The 23047-nt window shown below is 56.4% G+C and overlaps 3 protein-coding genes across 3 annotated transcripts; all 3 read left to right on the forward strand.

Moving 5' to 3' along the window:
- The first annotated feature begins 5567 nt into the window (after nucleotides 1-5567).
- Nucleotides 5568-6740, forward strand: LOC311430272 (uncharacterized protein). Its single transcript, XM_084506814.1, has 3 exons — nucleotides 5568-6002; nucleotides 6175-6322; nucleotides 6455-6740. The coding sequence occupies exons 1-3, from the start codon at nucleotides 5740-5742 to the stop codon at nucleotides 6716-6718; spliced, it is 675 nt and encodes a 224-aa protein (XP_084362940.1). The 5' UTR covers nucleotides 5568-5739; the 3' UTR covers nucleotides 6719-6740.
- A 6085-nt stretch (nucleotides 6741-12825) lies between these two features.
- LOC311429880 (uncharacterized protein) lies at nucleotides 12826-13998 on the forward strand. The gene is made up of 3 exons (XM_084506144.1): nucleotides 12826-13260; nucleotides 13433-13580; nucleotides 13713-13998. Exons 1-3 carry the CDS (start codon nucleotides 12998-13000, stop codon nucleotides 13974-13976), a joined length of 675 nt encoding a protein of 224 aa, XP_084362270.1. The 5' UTR covers nucleotides 12826-12997; the 3' UTR covers nucleotides 13977-13998.
- Nucleotides 13999-20091: 6093 nt separating this feature from the next.
- Nucleotides 20092-21255, forward strand: LOC311420604 (uncharacterized protein). Its single transcript, XM_084491658.1, has 3 exons — nucleotides 20092-20518; nucleotides 20691-20838; nucleotides 20971-21255. Exons 1-3 carry the CDS (start codon nucleotides 20256-20258, stop codon nucleotides 21235-21237), a joined length of 678 nt encoding a protein of 225 aa, XP_084347784.1. The 5' UTR covers nucleotides 20092-20255; the 3' UTR covers nucleotides 21238-21255.
- The last annotated feature ends 1792 nt before the right edge of the window (nucleotides 21256-23047 follow it).

Here is a 23047-nt window from a genome sequence, read left to right on the forward strand (position 1 = left end):
AAGGTCTCCCCCAAGCCTCCTTTCCTCTAGGCTACATGTAATAAATGACTGAGTCCCCAGTGGGATTGCAATTAATGTTTACAATTTATTAAACGAATAGAGGCAAGCAAACAGCGCTGGGTGCGCCGGGAGTCTCTGCTCCACCAAGACGCACACCAGTCACATCAAGAGGTTGATTTTTATGCTCCTAGGCTAGTACTTATTCAATACTACTTCTAAAAAAAACAGGGTTATTATAATTAGTTTACGGAATCCGACCCTCCTACTGGAGCATGCATATCAGTCTCCGGTGGTGTCTCTGGGGGTCTCTCGTGCTGAAGGCTCATAGTCTTCCTCCCTCCTGTCCTTCTCCTTTGTCCATCTTGGCTGTATGTCAGAGACTTGTGCAGCGTCCCCTGCAAGCTTTGTCTTTTAGTCATTCTTCAGCTTTCCCCTGCTCCTTAATCTCCTGGACAGATGTCAGAGACTTGCATAGTGTCCCATGCAATAGTCATAATAGTTAGCAGTTACTCTGACACCTCCCCCCCCAGATATCAGAGACTTCAGGAAAAGCCTACAAATACATTTCCCTTGAAGCTCTCTATTGACACGAATTGCTAAAACATTCCTTTGCAAGATACAAGAACTATATACATTAACCACTCTGTTTTTCTTAGACTTGTGGTTATACAAGGGTATGTAAGACGGAAGATCATATTCATCATACCATGCGGCCCTAGCATTGTTCCATATTGACACGACTCAGATAAACACATTTCATACCTACACAATCCCTTTTGAAAATGCAAGGTTAGTGGAATTTTCCACTGCAAGAACCTGACGTGCTGTCAGCAGCCTGCAAGCACACAAGAGGAGGAAGTGCTGCAACAGCTGTTGCTCACCAAGCAGCTGCCCGGCAAGGAAAAGACAGTCAGTAGGACATGTGTCAGGACACTTTTCCTGCCGATGCGGCCAAATTCACCTGAGAAAGAAACAGGAAAAGTCTCTTTCTTATGTGGGACTCCAGGAAGACAGGCAAAGTTCTCCGAGAGCTGAAAAGTGGGCTTCTTTACCTGGAGGAGCTCAAAGCAAAAAACAAGAGCAGCCCCAGTTTAATAAGGAAGGAGGCACCCAGCCCAGGTACTAAGACACGCTGAAAAGCAAGAAAGGAGGAACAGTATTTAAGCATTTCTGGCACTGGAAATGCAGCACGGGGCTTCCCCAACAAAGAAGATGGGCCCTTGTGCTTTGGCCACTGCTCATGGGAAGGTGCCAGATGGCGTCACTGCGGAGAGCCCTGGAGATGGCCTCAGTGTCTGGGAGCTTCCCAGCTCCCTCCTTTTTGCCCCCTACAGAAGAGCTGGGCTAACACCCTCAGCTCAGGAAAAACCCTCCACGAGGTTCCCAACTAATAGGGAAAGCCTTGAGAACCGGCTCCGGCTACATGCTGGCTTGCCTACTCGGGCCATAGGCAACGCACAAGCGCCAGGCAGTACGGATCCCGTCCTTCTGCTGGAGCTGGGCTCTTCTGTTGTGCATATTGCCAGAGCAGCAAGGGGCCCCTGGCACACCTACACTTTCCAGGCTACCGTTGGGGTGTTTCTTCTGCTTGAGGAGGTGGGCTGTGGGGTGGCAGCTGCAGGAACGAGCAGGCTACGAGGGCAGGACGAGGCTGCAAAGCCCACCTTGTTCAGTGTGAACTGCCTGTGCACGTGGTGGGGTATTGCATCCCCAACGTTCCCAGACCCTGGAAAGCAAATGCCCCAAATCCCCTTTCAGCCGTGCCCTGGGGACGGCAACAAGGCCGCCACGCAGGCGCCAGCTGCCAGAGGCTGCAGGAAGGTTCCAGAAGCAGCGGCAGCAGCCCGGGCAGGGGCAGCCGCGAGTGCAGGAGCTGCTCCTGGGCTCTGGGCTCAGGGGCAGACGCCTGCCCCTGCAGGGAACAAGGCCCACCCAGAGCCTGCCCAGTGGCATGGGCCTGCCCAGACATCCTGGGGGGAAGCCCTGGCCGCAACAAGTGAGCGGGGGGATGCAGAAGCCCCTCACAAATGCTGACGAAAAATAGGGCCCACAAAGTGAGAGGCAACCCTGCAAGACTTGCAGCAAAGAGGCACTGCCTCTCCAGAGAGCACGTTTCCTTCAGCACGAAGAAAAGGAAAGGCCTCTTGGCTCTAGGTACCGCCCGCCATCACTGACAGCCGTGCTGCGGACAGCCCAAGGCCTCAGCCAGCTTGTGGCACGGGGGGCAGGCAGAACTGCCAAATGGCCGCCAGGGCTGTCAGAGGAAGGGTCAGGAGCTGCCCTGTCGGGGAGCAGCTTTTCTCTCTCTCTGTGCACTCAGGGAGCATCTTTCCTGTAGGGCCACCACCGAGCTGACTAAGCTGGGACCAAAGGCCACAGCTCCCCACCTCTCCCCACAGCAGGGCCCCAGAATTGAAGAAGATGTAGCACCCTGCCAAAAACAGCCCTGCAGCCTGTGCCGTAGAAATGGAAAACCAAGTAAAGGCCTTCGTCCCCAGTGTCATTACCAATGCCATAGCCTGCAACGAGGGAGCCACGAGGAAGGCAAGGCTTTCTTCCTCAGGCAGAGGTCTGGCAAAGACGACGGCTAAAAGCCGGGAACATGGTCAATGACTGGCAGAATTGGGGGACCTGGCACACGCGGGGAGCACAGTGCCAGCAACAAGATCAGCCGGGGTCCAGACAGACATGGAGAGGAGGTGGACCACTGCTCTGCCAGGGCCTGACCCCGGGTATGTGCAGGAACAACGGCTGCCATCAGAGACCCTGCACCAGCTAGCCCAGGCTGCGTTGAGAAGCAAAAGCAACAGAGAAAGGAAAACGTCAAACCCAGGCAGGGAAGAGGCAAGGATGTGCAAAGCCTGGGCCAGGGCAGGAAAGAAAAGGGTCCTGCGGGATGGGATGAAGAGGAAGACGTTGTCATCCTCAGCTCCTGGATCAACCCCAGGTTCCCCAGCCTCTTCACAGACCCACAGGACATTCCCCAGGAAGAGGGCAGCTCATCCAGCAGCGTGGACAGGGAGGCAGCAGAAGAAGAAACAGAACACCCAACAAGCGCCTCTCCTGGCTCACTGGAGTCCACAGAAACTTCATCATCAGCTGCTCCCCTGGCAGAAGGTCCAGGGGAAGAGAGGCACAGCACGCCTCTCACTGCAACAGCAGCGGCAGAGAGCAGGCCAGCGAGTCCTCCAGCAGCCACTTTTCTGGAAGATGAGGGACACAGAGCGCCTCCCTTGACACGAGGGGCTCCAAAGTCAAAGCCATCGGCCTGTCCCAGCCCCAGTGAGCACAGCGCTGCGGTGATGGTAGAGAGCCAGGGACGTGCCCGACATGCCTCCAATGCCTGTGATGGAGATCTACATGAAACTGCCCAGATCGTCGTTTCCGCAGTCTTACGCTGTGCTGTAGCAATGAGCCAGGGAGCCCCGAGCAAGGCACCAAGTGCTCCCTCGTCCACAAGGCCAGGATGAGGCAGAGAGAATGCAGCTGCCAGCTGTGCCGCCTTTGCCAAGGCAGACAGCGACTCAGGCAGCAGCACCCAAGCAAGTGCCTGCAGCACAGTCATCATCGTCTCAAAGGGCCACTTGCAAGCTGCCCCCTCTGCAAGCAGCAGCCTCTGCATCTTCAGGGGGAGGAAGGCCAAAGGCGTCAGGCAAAGAGGCCCGCAGCCACCAAGAGCTTTTGCCACCTCTTCCCTGCATCTCTGGCAAGGAGGACAGGGCAGTGAGGGCAGAGAGGCGGGAACGTGGCCCACACAGCCCGGTGGCCCCTGACGAGGATGTGGAGTACACAGTACAATCCTTCGTCTCCACAATCATAAGAAACGCTCTACCCTGCTACGAGGGAGCCAGCAGCAAGGCAAGGCTTTCTCCCTCAAGCAGAGGTCCCAGGACCAAAGGCCCCAGAACACCACCTCTCGCAACAGCAGAGGCCCAAAACTGGAAGAGCCAGCACTTGTCCAAAAGCAGCCTTGCATCCCCAGCTGAAGAAATGGAAGACCCAGTAAAGGCCTTCGTTTCCACTACCATTAGAAATGCCCTAGCCTGGAACCAGGGAGCCATGAGGGAGGCAAGGCTTTCTCCCGCGGGCAGACCTCCAAGGAGCAAAGGACACAGAACATCACCTCAGCCCGCAACAGGGCCCCAGAATTTAAAGAAGAGCCGGCACCCTGCCCCACACAGCCCTGCAGACTCTTGCACGGCACTGCAGGACACAGCACAGTCCCGCGTGTCTGAAGTGCTGGCAAAAACGCCAAAAAGCTGGGAACGCGGCCAACGACCAGCAGCACTGCGGGACCTGGCACACACGGGGTGCAAAGTGACAGCAGCAAGAGCAGTTGAGGTGCAGACAGACATGGAGAGGAGGTGAATCACTGCTCTGCCAGGGCCTGATTCCCGGGCATGTGCAGGTAAAACGGCTGCCCGGAAAGACCCTGCACCAGCTAGCCCAGGCCAGGGTGAGAAGCAAAAACAACAGAGAGAGAAAAACGTCAAACCCAGGCAGGGGACAGGCAAGGATATGCGAAGCCTGGGCCGCAGCACGAAAGAAAGCAGTCCTGTGGGATGGGATGAAGATGAGGAGATCGTCATCCTCAACTCCTGCATCATCCCCAGGTTCCCCAGCCTCTGCACAGACCCACAGGACGTTCCCCAGAAAGAGGGCAGCTCATCCAGCAGCGTGGACAGGGAGGCAGCAGAAGAAGAAACAGAACACCCAACAAGCGCCTCTCCTGGCTCACTGCAAACCACGGACGCTGCCCCATCTGCTACTCCCCTGGAAGAAATTCCTGGGGAAGAGAGGCACAGCACGCCTCTCACTTCAACAGCACCGGCACAGAGCAGGCCAGCAAGTCCTCCAGCAGCCCCTGCTCTGGAAGATGAGGGACACAGAACGCCTCCCCTGACACGTGGGGCTCCACAAGGCCATCAGCCTGTCCCAGCCCCAGTGAGCACAGCTCTGTGGTGATGGTAGAGGCAGGGACGTGCCCGACACGCCTCCAATGCCTGTGATGAAGATCTGCTTGAAACAGTCAAGACTGTTGTTTCCGTAGTCCTACACCGTGCTGTAGCCATGAGCCAGGGAGCCCCACGCAAGGCACCAAGTGCTCCCTCGGCCTCAGGACCCAGCGTGCCTCCTCCCACAGCAGAGCGTGCAGACTCTGCATCCTCAGTGCCTGTGACAAAGGTCTGCGTGAAACAGCCCAGAAGCACCAGCCACAACCAGCGATCGGGGGGGATGCAGAAGCCCCTCACAAATGATGGTGACAAGCAGGCCCCCACAAAGTGAGAGGCCACGGCACATAGCATGGAACCCCCAGAACTTGGAGAAAAGTGGCGCTGCTCGCTCCAGACAGCACGTTCCCTTCAGCACAAAGAACAAGAAAGGCCTCTTGGCTCTAGATGCCGCCCGACACCACTGACAGCCGTGCTGGGGACAGCCCAAGGCCTCAGCCAGCTTGTGGCACGGGCAGAAAGCAGAACTGCAAAATGGCCGCCAGGGCTGCCAGAGGGTGGGGCTGGAGCCGCCCTATCAGGGAGCAGCTTTTCTCTCTCTCTCCCTGCACTCAGGGAGCTTCCTTCCTGTAGGGCCACAACTGAGCTGAGCAACCCAGGACTGAGAATAAAATTCTCTCGTTTCTGTCCCATACAAGCCTCGAGTACATCCCACAAAGTGTGTGCGGTGATCCATTTGGGTGTGGGAAGAAAATTCTAGAATTGCCAGTTATTTCTTTCTTAAATCATGAAAAGAAATAAGAAAGAAGCAATGTACAGTCTACAGAAGAGCCTGCAGACTGTACATCCTCAGCCTCTGCCTTGGCTGGAGGCCCTGTGGGGGAGGCCAATGAAGCCCCTCTCGCTGCAGCAGCAACGCCACAAGAAGGAGGTGGAGAAGTGGCTTCTCCTTTGGCTGCAGAGCCTCTCAGGGAGGCCAGCACAGATCTCCTCCCAGGAGCAGCTGACGAAGCAGGAGCAGCAGCCACTCCCTTGGTTCCTGGGCACCAGGTAAGCACAGCACGCGTGGTGGGCACCAGGCATCCAGGGCAGCCCCAGGCAGAAGCAGTGCATTGGGTGTGCGTGCCGGGAGCTGCCCGCTGCGCTCTGTTCCCACATGCCCCGGGCACAAGGGCTGACATCCCGTTCCTCCGCTGCCCGTGCTGTTCCTCTCCCCATGCAGGTGGCCATCGAGCAGGGAGGCCAAGCGCAGTCCTCCTCCAGCACCAAAGATACGCCAGCGGATGAGCCAGCAACGTCCCAGACACAAGCGCCGTCCCAGGATCTGTTGGCCGGACCTGTTCAGCGCAGCGAGCAGCACCAAGCACAAGGTTGGCAGCACCACGCGCAGGGGGGCTGGCTGGTCCTGTGCCACCCCTTCCCAGGGAAAGGCCTTGGAGGGGGGGGACAGGCTCGCCCAGCACCCGCTCAGGCCCTAACCTACACCTCTGTGTCCTCCACAGGCATCCTTGACCTCGCACAAGCCCCGGCGCGCCAGCCACGGCCCTCCCGCATCAGGAGGGCACTTCGCGCGCTGCGCAGGGCTTTCTGCTGCAGCTGCATCGCAGGACAGCGAGAGTAGCCGTACCCGGCTGCCAGTACCAGGAGGGCGCTCAGTGCTGGACGCTGGCATCACTGATAGGAACAGGACAGTGCCCCAGGAATTCAGATGCCCCACCACATCCTGCCCCCAACCTCAGCTCAGCTGCGGCTGCTTTCTGCTGTGAATAAAAGCTCAGGCAGACTTTGCCCCCCAGTGCTCCTCTCTGTGCCGTTGATCTCAGGAGAAAGAGTGGTGCAGGCCATGCCAACCTGGCACCCGGGGCCTCTCACAGTCAGAGAAGTACAGAATCATAGAATCTACCACTGAACCGTGTCCCTCGGCACCAGATCTACACGGCTTTCGAATGCCTCCGGGGATGGTGACTCAACTACTTCCCTGGGCAGCCTGTTCCAATGCTTCAGAACCCTTTCGTTGAAGACTTTTTGCCTAGTATCCACCTAAACCACCATCCCTGGAGGTATTTAAAAACGTTTAGATGTTGAGCTTAGCGATATGGTTTAGTGGAGTACTTGTTAGTATTAGGTCAGAGGTTGGACTCGATGATCTTGAGGTCTCTTCCAACCTGGACTATTTCTGTGATTCTGTGATTCTGTAAACCTCCCCTGGCCCCACTTTCTCCTCTTCTCCTACCACCTGTTGCTTGGGAGAAGGGACTGACCCCCACCGCACTAAAACCTTCTCTGAGGTCCTTGTACAGCGTGATAAGGTCTCCCCCAAGCCTCCTTTCCTCTAGGCTACATGTAATAAATGACTGAGTCCCCAGTGGGATTGCAATTAATGTTTACAATTTATTAAACGAATAGAGGCAAGCAAACAGCGCTGGGTGCGCCGGGAGTCTCTGCTCCACCAAGACGCACACCAGTCACATCAAGAGGTTGATTTTTATGCTCCTAGGCTAGTACTTATTCAATACTACTTCTAAAAAAAACAGGGTTATTATAATTAGTTTACGGAATCCGACCCTCCTACTGGAGCATGCATATCAGTCTCCGGTGGTGTCTCTGGGGGTCTCTCGTGCTGAAGGCTCATAGTCTTCCTCCCTCCTGTCCTTCTCCTTTGTCCATCTTGGCTGTATGTCAGAGACTTGTGCAGCGTCCCCTGCAAGCTTTGTCTTTTAGTCATTCTTCAGCTTTCCCCTGCTCCTTAATCTCCTGGACAGATGTCAGAGACTTGCATAGTGTCCCATGCAATAGTCATAATAGTTAGCAGTTACTCTGACACCTCCCCCCCCAGATATCAGAGACTTCAGGAAAAGCCTACAAATACATTTCCCTTGAAGCTCTCTATTGACACGAATTGCTAAAACATTCCTTTGCAAGATACAAGAACTATATACATTAACCACTCTGTTTTTCTTAGACTTGTGGTTATACAAGGGTATGTAAGACGGAAGATCATATTCATCATACCATGCGGCCCTAGCATTGTTCCATATTGACACGACTCAGATAAACACATTTCATACCTACACAATCCCTTTTGAAAATGCAAGGTTAGTGGAATTTTCCACTGCAAGAACCTGACGTGCTGTCAGCAGCCTGCAAGCACACAAGAGGAGGAAGTGCTGCAACAGCTGTTGCTCACCAAGCAGCTGCCCGGCAAGGAAAAGACAGTCAGTAGGACATGTGTCAGGACACTTTTCCTGCCGATGCGGCCAAATTCACCTGAGAAAGAAACAGGAAAAGTCTCTTTCTTATGTGGGACTCCAGGAAGACAGGCAAAGTTCTCCGAGAGCTGAAAAGTGGGCTTCTTTACCTGGAGGAGCTCAAAGCAAAAAACAAGAGCAGCCCCAGTTTAATAAGGAAGGAGGCACCCAGCCCAGGTACTAAGACACGCTGAAAAGCAAGAAAGGAGGAACAGTATTTAAGCATTTCTGGCACTGGAAATGCAGCACGGGGCTTCCCCAACAAAGAAGATGGGCCCTTGTGCTTTGGCCACTGCTCATGGGAAGGTGCCAGATGGCGTCACTGCGGAGAGCCCTGGAGATGGCCTCAGTGTCTGGGAGCTTCCCAGCTCCCTCCTTTTTGCCCCCTACAGAAGAGCTGGGCTAACACCCTCAGCTCAGGAAAAACCCTCCACGAGGTTCCCAACTAATAGGGAAAGCCTTGAGAACCGGCTCCGGCTACATGCTGGCTTGCCTACTCGGGCCATAGGCAACGCACAAGCGCCAGGCAGTACGGATCCCGTCCTTCTGCTGGAGCTGGGCTCTTCTGTTGTGCATATTGCCAGAGCAGCAAGGGGCCCCTGGCACACCTACACTTTCCAGGCTACCGTTGGGGTGTTTCTTCTGCTTGAGGAGGTGGGCTGTGGGGTGGCAGCTGCAGGAACGAGCAGGCTACGAGGGCAGGACGAGGCTGCAAAGCCCACCTTGTTCAGTGTGAACTGCCTGTGCACGTGGTGGGGTATTGCATCCCCAACGTTCCCAGACCCTGGAAAGCAAATGCCCCAAATCCCCTTTCAGCCGTGCCCTGGGGACGGCAACAAGGCCGCCACGCAGGCGCCAGCTGCCAGAGGCTGCAGGAAGGTTCCAGAAGCAGCGGCAGCAGCCCGGGCAGGGGCAGCCGCGAGTGCAGGAGCTGCTCCTGGGCTCTGGGCTCAGGGGCAGACGCCTGCCCCTGCAGGGAACAAGGCCCACCCAGAGCCTGCCCAGTGGCATGGGCCTGCCCAGACATCCTGGGGGGAAGCCCTGGCCGCAACAAGTGAGCGGGGGGATGCAGAAGCCCCTCACAAATGCTGACGAAAAATAGGGCCCACAAAGTGAGAGGCAACCCTGCAAGACTTGCAGCAAAGAGGCACTGCCTCTCCAGAGAGCACGTTTCCTTCAGCACGAAGAAAAGGAAAGGCCTCTTGGCTCTAGGTACCGCCCGCCATCACTGACAGCCGTGCTGCGGACAGCCCAAGGCCTCAGCCAGCTTGTGGCACGGGGGGCAGGCAGAACTGCCAAATGGCCGCCAGGGCTGTCAGAGGAAGGGTCAGGAGCTGCCCTGTCGGGGAGCAGCTTTTCTCTCTCTCTGTGCACTCAGGGAGCATCTTTCCTGTAGGGCCACCACCGAGCTGACTAAGCTGGGACCAAAGGCCACAGCTCCCCACCTCTCCCCACAGCAGGGCCCCAGAATTGAAGAAGATGTAGCACCCTGCCAAAAACAGCCCTGCAGCCTGTGCCGTAGAAATGGAAAACCAAGTAAAGGCCTTCGTCCCCAGTGTCATTACCAATGCCATAGCCTGCAACGAGGGAGCCACGAGGAAGGCAAGGCTTTCTTCCTCAGGCAGAGGTCTGGCAAAGACGACGGCTAAAAGCCGGGAACATGGTCAATGACTGGCAGAATTGGGGGACCTGGCACACGCGGGGAGCACAGTGCCAGCAACAAGATCAGCCGGGGTCCAGACAGACATGGAGAGGAGGTGGACCACTGCTCTGCCAGGGCCTGACCCCGGGTATGTGCAGGAACAACGGCTGCCATCAGAGACCCTGCACCAGCTAGCCCAGGCTGCGTTGAGAAGCAAAAGCAACAGAGAAAGGAAAACGTCAAACCCAGGCAGGGAAGAGGCAAGGATGTGCAAAGCCTGGGCCAGGGCAGGAAAGAAAAGGGTCCTGCGGGATGGGATGAAGAGGAAGACGTTGTCATCCTCAGCTCCTGGATCAACCCCAGGTTCCCCAGCCTCTTCACAGACCCACAGGACATTCCCCAGGAAGAGGGCAGCTCATCCAGCAGCGTGGACAGGGAGGCAGCAGAAGAAGAAACAGAACACCCAACAAGCGCCTCTCCTGGCTCACTGGAGTCCACAGAAACTTCATCATCAGCTGCTCCCCTGGCAGAAGGTCCAGGGGAAGAGAGGCACAGCACGCCTCTCACTGCAACAGCAGCGGCAGAGAGCAGGCCAGCGAGTCCTCCAGCAGCCACTTTTCTGGAAGATGAGGGACACAGAGCGCCTCCCTTGACACGAGGGGCTCCAAAGTCAAAGCCATCGGCCTGTCCCAGCCCCAGTGAGCACAGCGCTGCGGTGATGGTAGAGAGCCAGGGACGTGCCCGACATGCCTCCAATGCCTGTGATGGAGATCTACATGAAACTGCCCAGATCGTCGTTTCCGCAGTCTTACGCTGTGCTGTAGCAATGAGCCAGGGAGCCCCGAGCAAGGCACCAAGTGCTCCCTCGTCCACAAGGCCAGGATGAGGCAGAGAGAATGCAGCTGCCAGCTGTGCCGCCTTTGCCAAGGCAGACAGCGACTCAGGCAGCAGCACCCAAGCAAGTGCCTGCAGCACAGTCATCATCGTCTCAAAGGGCCACTTGCAAGCTGCCCCCTCTGCAAGCAGCAGCCTCTGCATCTTCAGGGGGAGGAAGGCCAAAGGCGTCAGGCAAAGAGGCCCGCAGCCACCAAGAGCTTTTGCCACCTCTTCCCTGCATCTCTGGCAAGGAGGACAGGGCAGTGAGGGCAGAGAGGCGGGAACGTGGCCCACACAGCCCGGTGGCCCCTGACGAGGATGTGGAGTACACAGTACAATCCTTCGTCTCCACAATCATAAGAAACGCTCTACCCTGCTACGAGGGAGCCAGCAGCAAGGCAAGGCTTTCTCCCTCAAGCAGAGGTCCCAGGACCAAAGGCCCCAGAACACCACCTCTCGCAACAGCAGAGGCCCAAAACTGGAAGAGCCAGCACTTGTCCAAAAGCAGCCTTGCATCCCCAGCTGAAGAAATGGAAGACCCAGTAAAGGCCTTCGTTTCCACTACCATTAGAAATGCCCTAGCCTGGAACCAGGGAGCCATGAGGGAGGCAAGGCTTTCTCCCGCGGGCAGACCTCCAAGGAGCAAAGGACACAGAACATCACCTCAGCCCGCAACAGGGCCCCAGAATTTAAAGAAGAGCCGGCACCCTGCCCCACACAGCCCTGCAGACTCTTGCACGGCACTGCAGGACACAGCACAGTCCCGCGTGTCTGAAGTGCTGGCAAAAACGCCAAAAAGCTGGGAACGCGGCCAACGACCAGCAGCACTGCGGGACCTGGCACACACGGGGTGCAAAGTGACAGCAGCAAGAGCAGTTGAGGTGCAGACAGACATGGAGAGGAGGTGAATCACTGCTCTGCCAGGGCCTGATTCCCGGGCATGTGCAGGTAAAACGGCTGCCCGGAAAGACCCTGCACCAGCTAGCCCAGGCCAGGGTGAGAAGCAAAAACAACAGAGAGAGAAAAACGTCAAACCCAGGCAGGGGACAGGCAAGGATATGCGAAGCCTGGGCCGCAGCACGAAAGAAAGCAGTCCTGTGGGATGGGATGAAGATGAGGAGATCGTCATCCTCAACTCCTGCATCATCCCCAGGTTCCCCAGCCTCTGCACAGACCCACAGGACGTTCCCCAGAAAGAGGGCAGCTCATCCAGCAGCGTGGACAGGGAGGCAGCAGAAGAAGAAACAGAACACCCAACAAGCGCCTCTCCTGGCTCACTGCAAACCACGGACGCTGCCCCATCTGCTACTCCCCTGGAAGAAATTCCTGGGGAAGAGAGGCACAGCACGCCTCTCACTTCAACAGCACCGGCACAGAGCAGGCCAGCAAGTCCTCCAGCAGCCCCTGCTCTGGAAGATGAGGGACACAGAACGCCTCCCCTGACACGTGGGGCTCCACAAGGCCATCAGCCTGTCCCAGCCCCAGTGAGCACAGCTCTGTGGTGATGGTAGAGGCAGGGACGTGCCCGACACGCCTCCAATGCCTGTGATGAAGATCTGCTTGAAACAGTCAAGACTGTTGTTTCCGTAGTCCTACACCGTGCTGTAGCCATGAGCCAGGGAGCCCCACGCAAGGCACCAAGTGCTCCCTCGGCCTCAGGACCCAGCGTGCCTCCTCCCACAGCAGAGCGTGCAGACTCTGCATCCTCAGTGCCTGTGACAAAGGTCTGCGTGAAACAGCCCAGAAGCACCAGCCACAACCAGCGATCGGGGGGGATGCAGAAGCCCCTCACAAATGATGGTGACAAGCAGGCCCCCACAAAGTGAGAGGCCACGGCACATAGCATGGAACCCCCAGAACTTGGAGAAAAGTGGCGCTGCTCGCTCCAGACAGCACGTTCCCTTCAGCACAAAGAACAAGAAAGGCCTCTTGGCTCTAGATGCCGCCCGACACCACTGACAGCCGTGCTGGGGACAGCCCAAGGCCTCAGCCAGCTTGTGGCACGGGCAGAAAGCAGAACTGCAAAATGGCCGCCAGGGCTGCCAGAGGGTGGGGCTGGAGCCGCCCTATCAGGGAGCAGCTTTTCTCTCTCTCTCCCTGCACTCAGGGAGCTTCCTTCCTGTAGGGCCACAACTGAGCTGAGCAACCCAGGACTGAGAATAAAATTCTCTCGTTTCTGTCCCATACAAGCCTCGAGTACATCCCACAAAGTGTGTGCGGTGATCCATTTGGGTGTGGGAAGAAAATTCTAGAATTGCCAGTTATTTCTTTCTTAAATCATGAAAAGAAATAAGAAAGAAGCAATGTACAGTCTACAGAAGAGCCTGCAGACTGTACATCCTCAGCCTCTGCCTTGGCTGGAGGCCCTGTGGGGGAGGCCAATGAAGCCCCTCTCGCTGCAGCAGCAACGCCACAAGAAGGAGGTGGAGAAGTGGCTTCTCCTTTGGCTGCAGAGCCTCTCAGGGAGGCCAGCACAGATCTCCTCCCAGGAGCAGCTGACGAAGCAGGAGCAGCAGCCACTCCCTTGGTTCCTGGGCACCAGGTAAGCACAGCACGCGTGGTGGGCACCAGGCATCCAGGGCAGCCCCAGGCAGAAGCAGTGCATTGGGTGTGCGTGCCGGGAGCTGCCCGCTGCGCTCTGTTCCCACATGCCCCGGGCACAAGGGCTGACATCCCGTTCCTCCGCTGCCCGTGCTGTTCCTCTCCCCATGCAGGTGGCCATCGAGCAGGGAGGCCAAGCGCAGTCCTCCTCCAGCACCAAAGATACGCCAGCGGATGAGCCAGCAACGTCCCAGACACAAGCGCCGTCCCAGGATCTGTTGGCCGGACCTGTTCAGCGCAGCGAGCAGCACCAAGCACAAGGTTGGCAGCACCACGCGCAGGGGGGCTGGCTGGTCCTGTGCCACCCCTTCCCAGGGAAAGGCCTTGGAGGGGGGGGACAGGCTCGCCCAGCACCCGCTCAGGCCCTAACCTACACCTCTGTGTCCTCCACAGGCATCCTTGACCTCGCACAAGCCCCGGCGCGCCAGCCACGGCCCTCCCGCATCAGGAGGGCACTTCGCGCGCTGCGCAGGGCTTTCTGCTGCAGCTGCATCGCAGGACAGCGAGAGTAGCCGTACCCGGCTGCCAGTACCAGGAGGGCGCTCAGTGCTGGACGCTGGCATCACTGATAGGAACAGGACAGTGCCCCAGGAATTCAGATGCCCCACCACATCCTGCCCCCAACCTCAGCTCAGCTGCGGCTGCTTTCTGCTGTGAATAAAAGCTCAGGCAGACTTTGCCCCCCAGTGCTCCTCTCTGTGCCGTTGATCTCAGGAGAAAGAGTGGTGCAGGCCATGCCAACCTGGCACCCGGGGCCTCTCACAGTCAGAGAAGTACAGAATCATAGAATCTACCACTGAACCGTGTCCCTCGGCACCAGATCTACACGGCTTTCGAATGCCTCCGGGGATGGTGACTCAACTACTTCCCTGGGCAGCCTGTTCCAATGCTTCAGAACCCTTTCGTTGAAGACTTTTTGCCTAGTATCCACCTAAACCACCATCCCTGGAGGTATTTAAAAACGTTTAGATGTTGAGCTTAGCGATATGGTTTAGTGGAGTACTTGTTAGTATTAGGTCAGAGGTTGGACTCGATGATCTTGAGGTCTCTTCCAACCTGGACTATTTCTGTGATTCTGTGATTCTGTAAACCTCCCCTGGCCCCACTTTCTCCTCTTCTCCTACCACCTGTTGCTTGGGAGAAGGGACTGACCCCCACCGCACTAAAACCTTCTCTGAGGTCCTTGTACAGCGTGATAAGGTCTCCCCCAAGCCTCCTTTCCTCTAGGCTACATGTAATAAATGACTGAGTCCCCAGTGGGATTGCAATTAATGTTTACAATTTATTAAACGAATAGAGGCAAGCAAACAGCGCTGGGTGCGCCGGGAGTCTCTGCTCCACCAAGACGCACACCAGTCACATCAAGAGGTTGATTTTTATGCTCCTAGGCTAGTACTTATTCAATACTACTTCTAAAAAAAACAGGGTTATTATAATTAGTTTACGGAATCCGACCCTCCTACTGGAGCATGCATATCAGTCTCCGGTGGTGTCTCTGGGGGTCTCTCGTGCTGAAGGCTCATAGTCTTCCTCCCTCCTGTCCTTCTCCTTTGTCCATCTTGGCTGTATGTCAGAGACTTGTGCAGCGTCCCCTGCAAGCTTTGTCTTTTAGTCATTCTTCAGCTTTCCCCTGCTCCTTAATCTCCTGGACAGATGTCAGAGACTTGCATAGTGTCCCATGCAATAGTCATAATAGTTAGCAGTTACTCTGACACCTCCCCCCCCAGATATCAGAGACTTCAGGAAAAGCCTACAAATACATTTCCCTTGAAGCTCTCTATTGACACGAATTGCTAAAACATTCCTTTGCAAGATACAAGAACTATATACATTAACCACTCTGTTTTTCTTAGACTTGTGGTTATACAAGGGTATGTAAGACGGAAGATCATATTCATCATACCATGCGGCCCTAGCATTGTTCCATATTGACACGACTCAGATAAACACATTTCATACCTACACAATCCCTTTTGAAAATGCAAGGTTAGTGGAATTTTCCACTGCAAGAACCTGACGTGCTGTCAGCAGCCTGCAAGCACACAAGAGGAGGAAGTGCTGCAACAGCTGTTGCTCACCAAGCAGCTGCCCGGCAAGGAAAAGACAGTCAGTAGGACATGTGTCAGGACACTTTTCCTGCCGATGCGGCCAAATTCACCTGAGAAAGAAACAGGAAAAGTCTCTTTCTTATGTGGGACTCCAGGAAGACAGGCAAAGTTCTCCGAGAGCTGAAAAGTGGGCTTCTTTACCTGGAGGAGCTCAAAGCAAAAAACAAGAGCAGCCCCAGTTTAATAAGGAAGGAGGCACCCAGCCCAGGTACTAAGACACGCTGAAAAGCAAGAAAGGAGGAACAGTATTTAAGCATTTCTGGCACTGGAAATGCAGCACGGGGCTTCCCCAACAAAGAAGATGGGCCCTTGTGCTTTGGCCACTGCTCATGGGAAGGTGCCAGATGGCGTCACTGCGGAGAGCCCTGGAGATGGCCTCAGTGTCTGGGAGCTTCCCAGCTCCCTCCTTTTTGCCCCCTACAGAAGAGCTGGGCTAACACCCTCAGCTCAGGAAAAACCCTCCACGAGGTTCCCAACTAATAGGGAAAGCCTTGAGAACCGGCTCCGGCTACATGCTGGCTTGCCTACTCGGGCCATAGGCAACGCACAAGCGCCAGGCAGTACGGATCCCGTCCTTCTGCTGGAGCTGGGCTCTTCTGTTGTGCATATTGCCAGAGCAGCAAGGGGCCCCTGGCACACCTACACTTTCCAGGCTACCGTTGGGGTGTTTCTTCTGCTTGAGGAGGTGGGCTGTGGGGTGGCAGCTGCAGGAAGGAGCAGGCTACGAGGGCAGGACGAGGCTGCAAAGCCCACCTTGTTCAGTGTGAACTGCCTGTGCACGTGGTGGGGTATTGCATCCCCAACGTTCCCAGACCCTGGAAAGCAAATGCCCCAAATCCCCTTTCAGCCGTGCCCTGGGGACGGCAACAAGGCCGCCACGCAGGCGCCAGCTGCCAGAGGCTGCAGGAAGGTTCCAGAAGCAGCGGCAGCAGCCCGGGCAGGGGCAGCCGCGAGTGCAGGAGCTGCTCCTGGGCTCTGGGCTCAGGGGCAGACGCCTGCCCCTGCAGGGAACAAGGCCCACCCAGAGCCTGCCCAGTGGCATGGGCCTGCCCAGACATCCTGGGGGGAAGCCCTGGCCGCAACAAGTGAGCGGGGGGATGCAGAAGCCCCTCACAAATGCTGACGAAAAATAGGGCCCACAAAGTGAGAGGCAACCCTGCAAGACTTGCAGCAAAGAGGCACTGCCTCTCCAGAGAGCACGTTTCCTTCAGCACGAAGAAAAGGAAAGGCCTCTTGGCTCTAGGTACCGCCCGCCATCACTGACAGCCGTGCTGCGGACAGCCCAAGGCCTCAGCCAGCTTGTGGCACGGGGGGCAGGCAGAACTGCCAAATGGCCGCCAGGGCTGTCAGAGGAAGGGTCAGGAGCTGCCCTGTCGGGGAGCAGCTTTTCTCTCTCTCTGTGCACTCAGGGAGCATCTTTCCTGTAGGGCCACCACCGAGCTGACTAAGCTGGGACCAAAGGCCACAGCTCCCCACCTCTCCCCACAGCAGGGCCCCAGAATTGAAGAAGATGTAGCACCCTGCCAAAAACAGCCCTGCAGCCTGTGCCGTAGAAATGGAAAACCAAGTAAAGGCCTTCGTCCCCAGTGTCATTACCAATGCCATAGCCTGCAACGAGGGAGCCACGAGGAAGGCAAGGCTTTCTTCCTCAGGCAGAGGTCTGGCAAAGACGACGGCTAAAAGCCGGGAACATGGTCAATGACTGGCAGAATTGGGGGACCTGGCACACGCGGGGAGCACAGTGCCAGCAACAAGATCAGCCGGGGTCCAGACAGACATGGAGAGGAGGTGGACCACTGCTCTGCCAGGGCCTGACCCCGGGTATGTGCAGGAACAACGGCTGCCATCAGAGACCCTGCACCAGCTAGCCCAGGCTGCGTTGAGAAGCAAAAGCAACAGAGAAAGGAAAACGTCAAACCCAGGCAGGGAAGAGGCAAGGATGTGCAAAGCCTGGGCCAGGGCAGGAAAGAAAAGGGTCCTGCGGGATGGGATGAAGAGGAAGACGTTGTCATCCTCAGCTCCTGGATCAACCCCAGGTTCCCCAGCCTCTTCACAGACCCACAGGACATTCCCCAGGAAGAGGGCAGCTCATCCAGCAGCGTGGACAGGGAGGCAGCAGAAGAAGAAACAGAACACCCAACAAGCGCCTCTCCTGGCTCACTGGAGTCCACAGAAACTTCATCATCAGCTGCTCCCCTGGCAGAAGGTCCAGGGGAAGAGAGGCACAGCACGCCTCTCACTGCAACAGCAGCGGCAGAGAGCAGGCCAGCGAGTCCTCCAGCAGCCACTTTTCTGGAAGATGAGGGACACAGAGCGCCTCCCTTGACACGAGGGGCTCCAAAGTCAAAGCCATCGGCCTGTCCCAGCCCCAGTGAGCACAGCGCTGCGGTGATGGTAGAGAGCCAGGGACGTGCCCGACATGCCTCCAATGCCTGTGATGGAGATCTACATGAAACTGCCCAGATCGTCGTTTCCGCAGTCTTACGCTGTGCTGTAGCAATGAGCCAGGGAGCCCCGAGCAAGGCACCAAGTGCTCCCTCGTCCACAAGGCCAGGATGAGGCAGAGAGAATGCAGCTGCCAGCTGTGCCGCCTTTGCCAAGGCAGACAGCGACTCAGGCAGCAGCACCCAAGCAAGTGCCTGCAGCACAGTCATCATCGTCTCAAAGGGCCACTTGCAAGCTGCCCCCTCTGCAAGCAGCAGCCTCTGCATCTTCAGGGGGAGGAAGGCCAAAGGCGTCAGGCAAAGAGGCCCGCAGCCACCAAGAGCTTTTGCCACCTCTTCCCTGCATCTCTGGCAAGGAGGACAGGGCAGTGAGGGCAGAGAGGCGGGAACGTGGCCCACACAGCCCGGTGGCCCCTGACGAGGATGTGGAGTACACAGTACAATCCTTCGTCTCCACAATCATAAGAAACGCTCTACCCTGCTACGAGGGAGCCAGCAGCAAGGCAAGGCTTTCTCCCTCAAGCAGAGGTCCCAGGACCAAAGGCCCCAGAACACCACCTCTCGCAACAGCAGAGGCCCAAAACTGGAAGAGCCAGCACTTGTCCAAAAGCAGCCTTGCATCCCCAGCTGAAGAAATGGAAGACCCAGTAAAGGCCTTCGTTTCCACTACCATTAGAAATGCCCTAGCCTGGAACCAGGGAGCCATGAGGGAGGCAAGGCTTTCTCCCGCGGGCAGACCTCCAAGGAGCAAAGGACACAGAACATCACCTCAGCCCGCAACAGGGCCCCAGAATTTAAAGAAGAGCCGGCACCCTGCCCCACACAGCCCTGCAGACTCTTGCACGGCACTGCAGGACACAGCACAGTCCCGCGTGTCTGAAGTGCTGGCAAAAACGCCAAAAAGCTGGGAACGCGGCCAACGACCAGCAGCACTGCGGGACCTGGCACACACGGGGTGCAAAGTGACAGCAGCAAGAGCAGTTGAGGTGCAGACAGACATGGAGAGGAGGTGAATCACTGCTCTGCCAGGGCCTGATTCCCGGGCATGTGCAGGTAAAACGGCTGCCCGGAAAGACCCTGCACCAGCTAGCCCAGGCCAGGGTGAGAAGCAAAAACAACAGAGAGAGAAAAACGTCAAACCCAGGCAGGGGACAGGCAAGGATATGCGAAGCCTGGGCCGCAGCACGAAAGAAAGCAGTCCTGTGGGATGGGATGAAGATGAGGAGATCGTCATCCTCAACTCCTGCATCATCCCCAGGTTCCCCAGCCTCTGCACAGACCCACAGGACGTTCCCCAGAAAGAGGGCAGCTCATCCAGCAGCGTGGACAGGGAGGCAGCAGAAGAAGAAACAGAACACCCAACAAGCGCCTCTCCTGGCTCACTGCAAACCACGGACGCTGCCCCATCTGCTACTCCCCTGGAAGAAATTCCTGGGGAAGAGAGGCACAGCACGCCTCTCACTTCAACAGCACCGGCACAGAGCAGGCCAGCAAGTCCTCCAGCAGCCCCTGCTCTGGAAGATGAGGGACACAGAACGCCTCCCCTGACACGTGGGGCTCCACAAGGCCATCAGCCTGTCCCAGCCCCAGTGAGCACAGCTCTGTGGTGATGGTAGAGGCAGGGACGTGCCCGACACGCCTCCAATGCCTGTGATGAAGATCTGCTTGAAACAGTCAAGACTGTTGTTTCTGTAGTCCTACGCCGTGCTGTAGCCATGAGCCAGGGAGCCCCACGCAAGGCACCAAGTGCTCCCTCGGCCTCAGGACCCAGCGTGCCTCCTCCCACAGCAGAGCGTGCAGACTCTGCATCCTCAGTGCCTGTGACAAAGGTCTGCGTGAAACAGCCCAGAAGCACCAGCCACAACCAGCGATCGGGGGGGATGCAGAAGCCCCTCACAAATGATGGTGACAAGCAGGCCCCCACAAAGTGAGAGGCCACGGCACATAGCATGGAACCCCCAGAACTTGGAGAAAAGTGGCGCTGCTCGCTCCAGACAGCACGTTCCCTTCAGCACAAAGAACAAGAAAGGCCTCTTGGCTCTAGATGCCGCCCGACACCACTGACAGCCGTGCTGGGGACAGCCCAAGGCCTCAGCCAGCTTGTGGCACGGGCAGAAAGCAGAACTGCAAAATGGCCGCCAGGGCTGCCAGAGGGTGGGGCTGGAGCCGCCCTATCAGGGAGCAGCTTTTCTCTCTCTCTCCCTGCACTCAGGGAGCTTCCTTCCTGTAGGGCCACAACTGAGCTGAGCAACCCAGGACTGAGAATAAAATTCTCTCGTTTCTGTCCCATACAAGCCTCGAGTACATCCCACAAAGTGTGTGCGGTGATCCATTTGGGTGTGGGAAGAAAATTCTAGAATTGCCAGTTATTTCTTTCTTAAATCATGAAAAGAAATAAGAAAGAAGCAATGTACAGTCTACAGAAGAGCCTGCAGACTGTACATCCTCAGCCTCTGCCTTGGCTGGAGGCCCTGTGGGGGAGGCCAATGAAGCCCCTCTCGCTGCAGCAGCAACGCCACAAGAAGGAGGTGGAGAAGTGGCTTCTCCTTTGGCTGCAGAGCCTCTCAGGGAGGCCAGCACAGATCTCCTCCCAGGAGCAGCTGACGAAGCAGGAGCAGCAGCCACTCCCTTGGTTCCTGGGCACCAGGTAAGCACAGCACGCGTGGTGGGCACCAGGCATCCAGGGCAGCCCCAGGCAGAAGCAGTGCATTGGGTGTGCGTGCCGGGAGCTGCCCGCTGCGCTCTGTTCCCACATGCCCCGGGCACAAGGGCTGACATCCCGTTCCTCCGCTGCCCGTGCTGTTCCTCTCCCCATGCAGGTGGCCATCGAGCAGGGAGGCCAAGCGCAGTCCTCCTCCAGCACCAAAGATACGCCAGCGGATGAGCCAGCAACGTCCCAGACACAAGCGCCGTCCCAGGATCTGTTGGCCGGACCTGTTCAGCGCAGCGAGCAGCACCAAGCACAAGGTTGGCAGCACCACGCGCAGGGGGGCTGGCTGGTCCTGTGCCACCCCTTCCCAGGGAAAGGCCTTGGAGGGGGGGGACAGGCTCGCCCAGCACCCGCTCAGGCCCTAACCTACACCTCTGTGTCCTCCACAGGCATCCTTGACCTCGCACAAGCCCCGGCGCGCCAGCCACGGCCCTCCCGCACAGGAGGGCACTTCGCGCGCTGCGCAGGGCTTTCTGCTGCAGCTGCATCGCAGGACAGCGAGAGTAGCCGTACCCGGCTGCCAGTACCAGGAGGGCGCTCAGTGCTGGACGCTGGCATCACTGATAGGAACAGGACAGTGCCCCAGGAATTCAGATGCCCCACCACATCCTGCCCCCAACCTCAGCTCAGCTGCGGCTGCTTTCTGCTGTGAATAAAAGCTCAGGCAGACTTTGCCCCCCAGTGCTCCTCTCTGTGCCGTTGATCTCAGGAGAAAGAGTGGTGCAGGCCATGCCAACCTGGCACCCGGGGCCTCTCACAGTCAGAGAAGTACAGAATCATAGAATCTACCACTGAACCGTGTCCCTCGGCACCAGATCTACACGGCTTTCGAATGCCTCCGGGGATGGTGACTCAACTACTTCCCTGGGCAGCCTGTTCCAATGCTTCAGAACCCTTTCGTTGAAGACTTTTTGCCTAGTATCCACCTAAACCACCATCCCTGGAGGTATTTAAAAACGTTTAGATGTTGAGCTTAGCGATATGGTTTAGTGGAGTACTTGTTAGTATTAGGTCAGAGGTTGGACTCGATGATCTTGAGGTCTCTTCCAACCTGGACTATTTCTGTGATTCTGTGATTCTGTAAACCTCCCCTGGCCCCACTTTCTCCTCTTCTCCTACCACCTGTTGCTTGGGAGAAGGGACTGACCCCCACCGCACTAAAACCTTCTCTGAGGTCCTTGTACAGCGTGATAAGGTCTCCCCCAAGCCTCCTTTCCTCTAGGCTACATGTAATAAATGACTGAGTCCCCAGTGGGATTGCAATTAATGTTTACAATTTATTAAACGAATAGAGGCAAGCAAACAGCGCTGGGTGCGCCGGGAGTCTCTGCTCCACCAAGACGCACACCAGTCACATCAAGAGGTTGATTTTTATGCTCCTAGGCTAGTACTTATTCAATACTACTTCTAAAAAAAACAGGGTTATTATAATTAGTTTACGGAATCCGACCCTCCTACTGGAGCATGCATATCAGTCTCCGGTGGTGTCTCTGGGGGTCTCTCGTGCTGAAGGCTCATAGTCTTCCTCCCTCCTGTCCTTCTCCTTTGTCCATCTTGGCTGTATGTCAGAGACTTGTGCAGCGTCCCCTGCAAGCTTTGTCTTTTAGTCATTCTTCAGCTTTCCCCTGCTCCTTAATCTCCTGGACAGATGTCAGAGACTTGCATAGTGTCCCATGCAATAGTCATAATAGTTAGCAGTTACTCTGACACCTCCCCCCCCAGATATCAGAGACTTCAGGAAAAGCCTACAAATACATTTCCCTTGAAGCTCTCTATTGACACGAATTGCTAAAACATTCCTTTGCAAGATACAAGAACTATATACATTAACCACTCTGTTTTTCTTAGACTTGTGGTTATACAAGGGTATGTAAGACGGAAGATCATATTCATCATACCATGCGGCCCTAGCATTGTTCCATATTGACACGACTCAGATAAACACATTTCATACCTACACAATCCCTTTTGAAAATGCAAGGTTAGTGGAATTTTCCACTGCAAGAACCTGACGTGCTGTCAGCAGCCTGCAAGCTCTCCTGACGTGCTGTCAGCAGCCTGCAAGCACACAAGAGGAGGAAGTGCTGCAACAGCTGTTGCTCACCAAGCAGCTGCCCGGCAAGGAAAAGACAGTCAGTAGGACATGTGTCAGGACACTTTTCCTGCCGATGCGGCCAAATTCACCTGAGAAAGAAACAGGAAAAGTCTCTTTCTTATGTGGGACTCCAGGAAGACAGGCAAAGTTCTCCGAGAGCTGAAAAGTGGGCTTCTTTACCTGGAGGAGCTCAAAGCAAAAAACAAGAGCAGCCCCAGTTTAATAAGGAAGGAGGCACCCAGCCCAGGTACTAAGACACGCTGAAAAGCAAGAAAGGAGGAACAGTATTTAAGCATTTCTGGCACTGGAAATGCAGCACGGGGCTTCCCCAACAAAGAAGATGGGCCCTTGTGCTTTGGCCACTGCTCATG

The sequence above is a fragment of the Aythya ferina genome (genome assembly GCF_964211825.1).
Source record: "Aythya ferina genome assembly, chromosome: 1".
In the NCBI taxonomy this organism is placed as follows: Eukaryota; Metazoa; Chordata; class Aves; order Anseriformes; family Anatidae; genus Aythya; species Aythya ferina.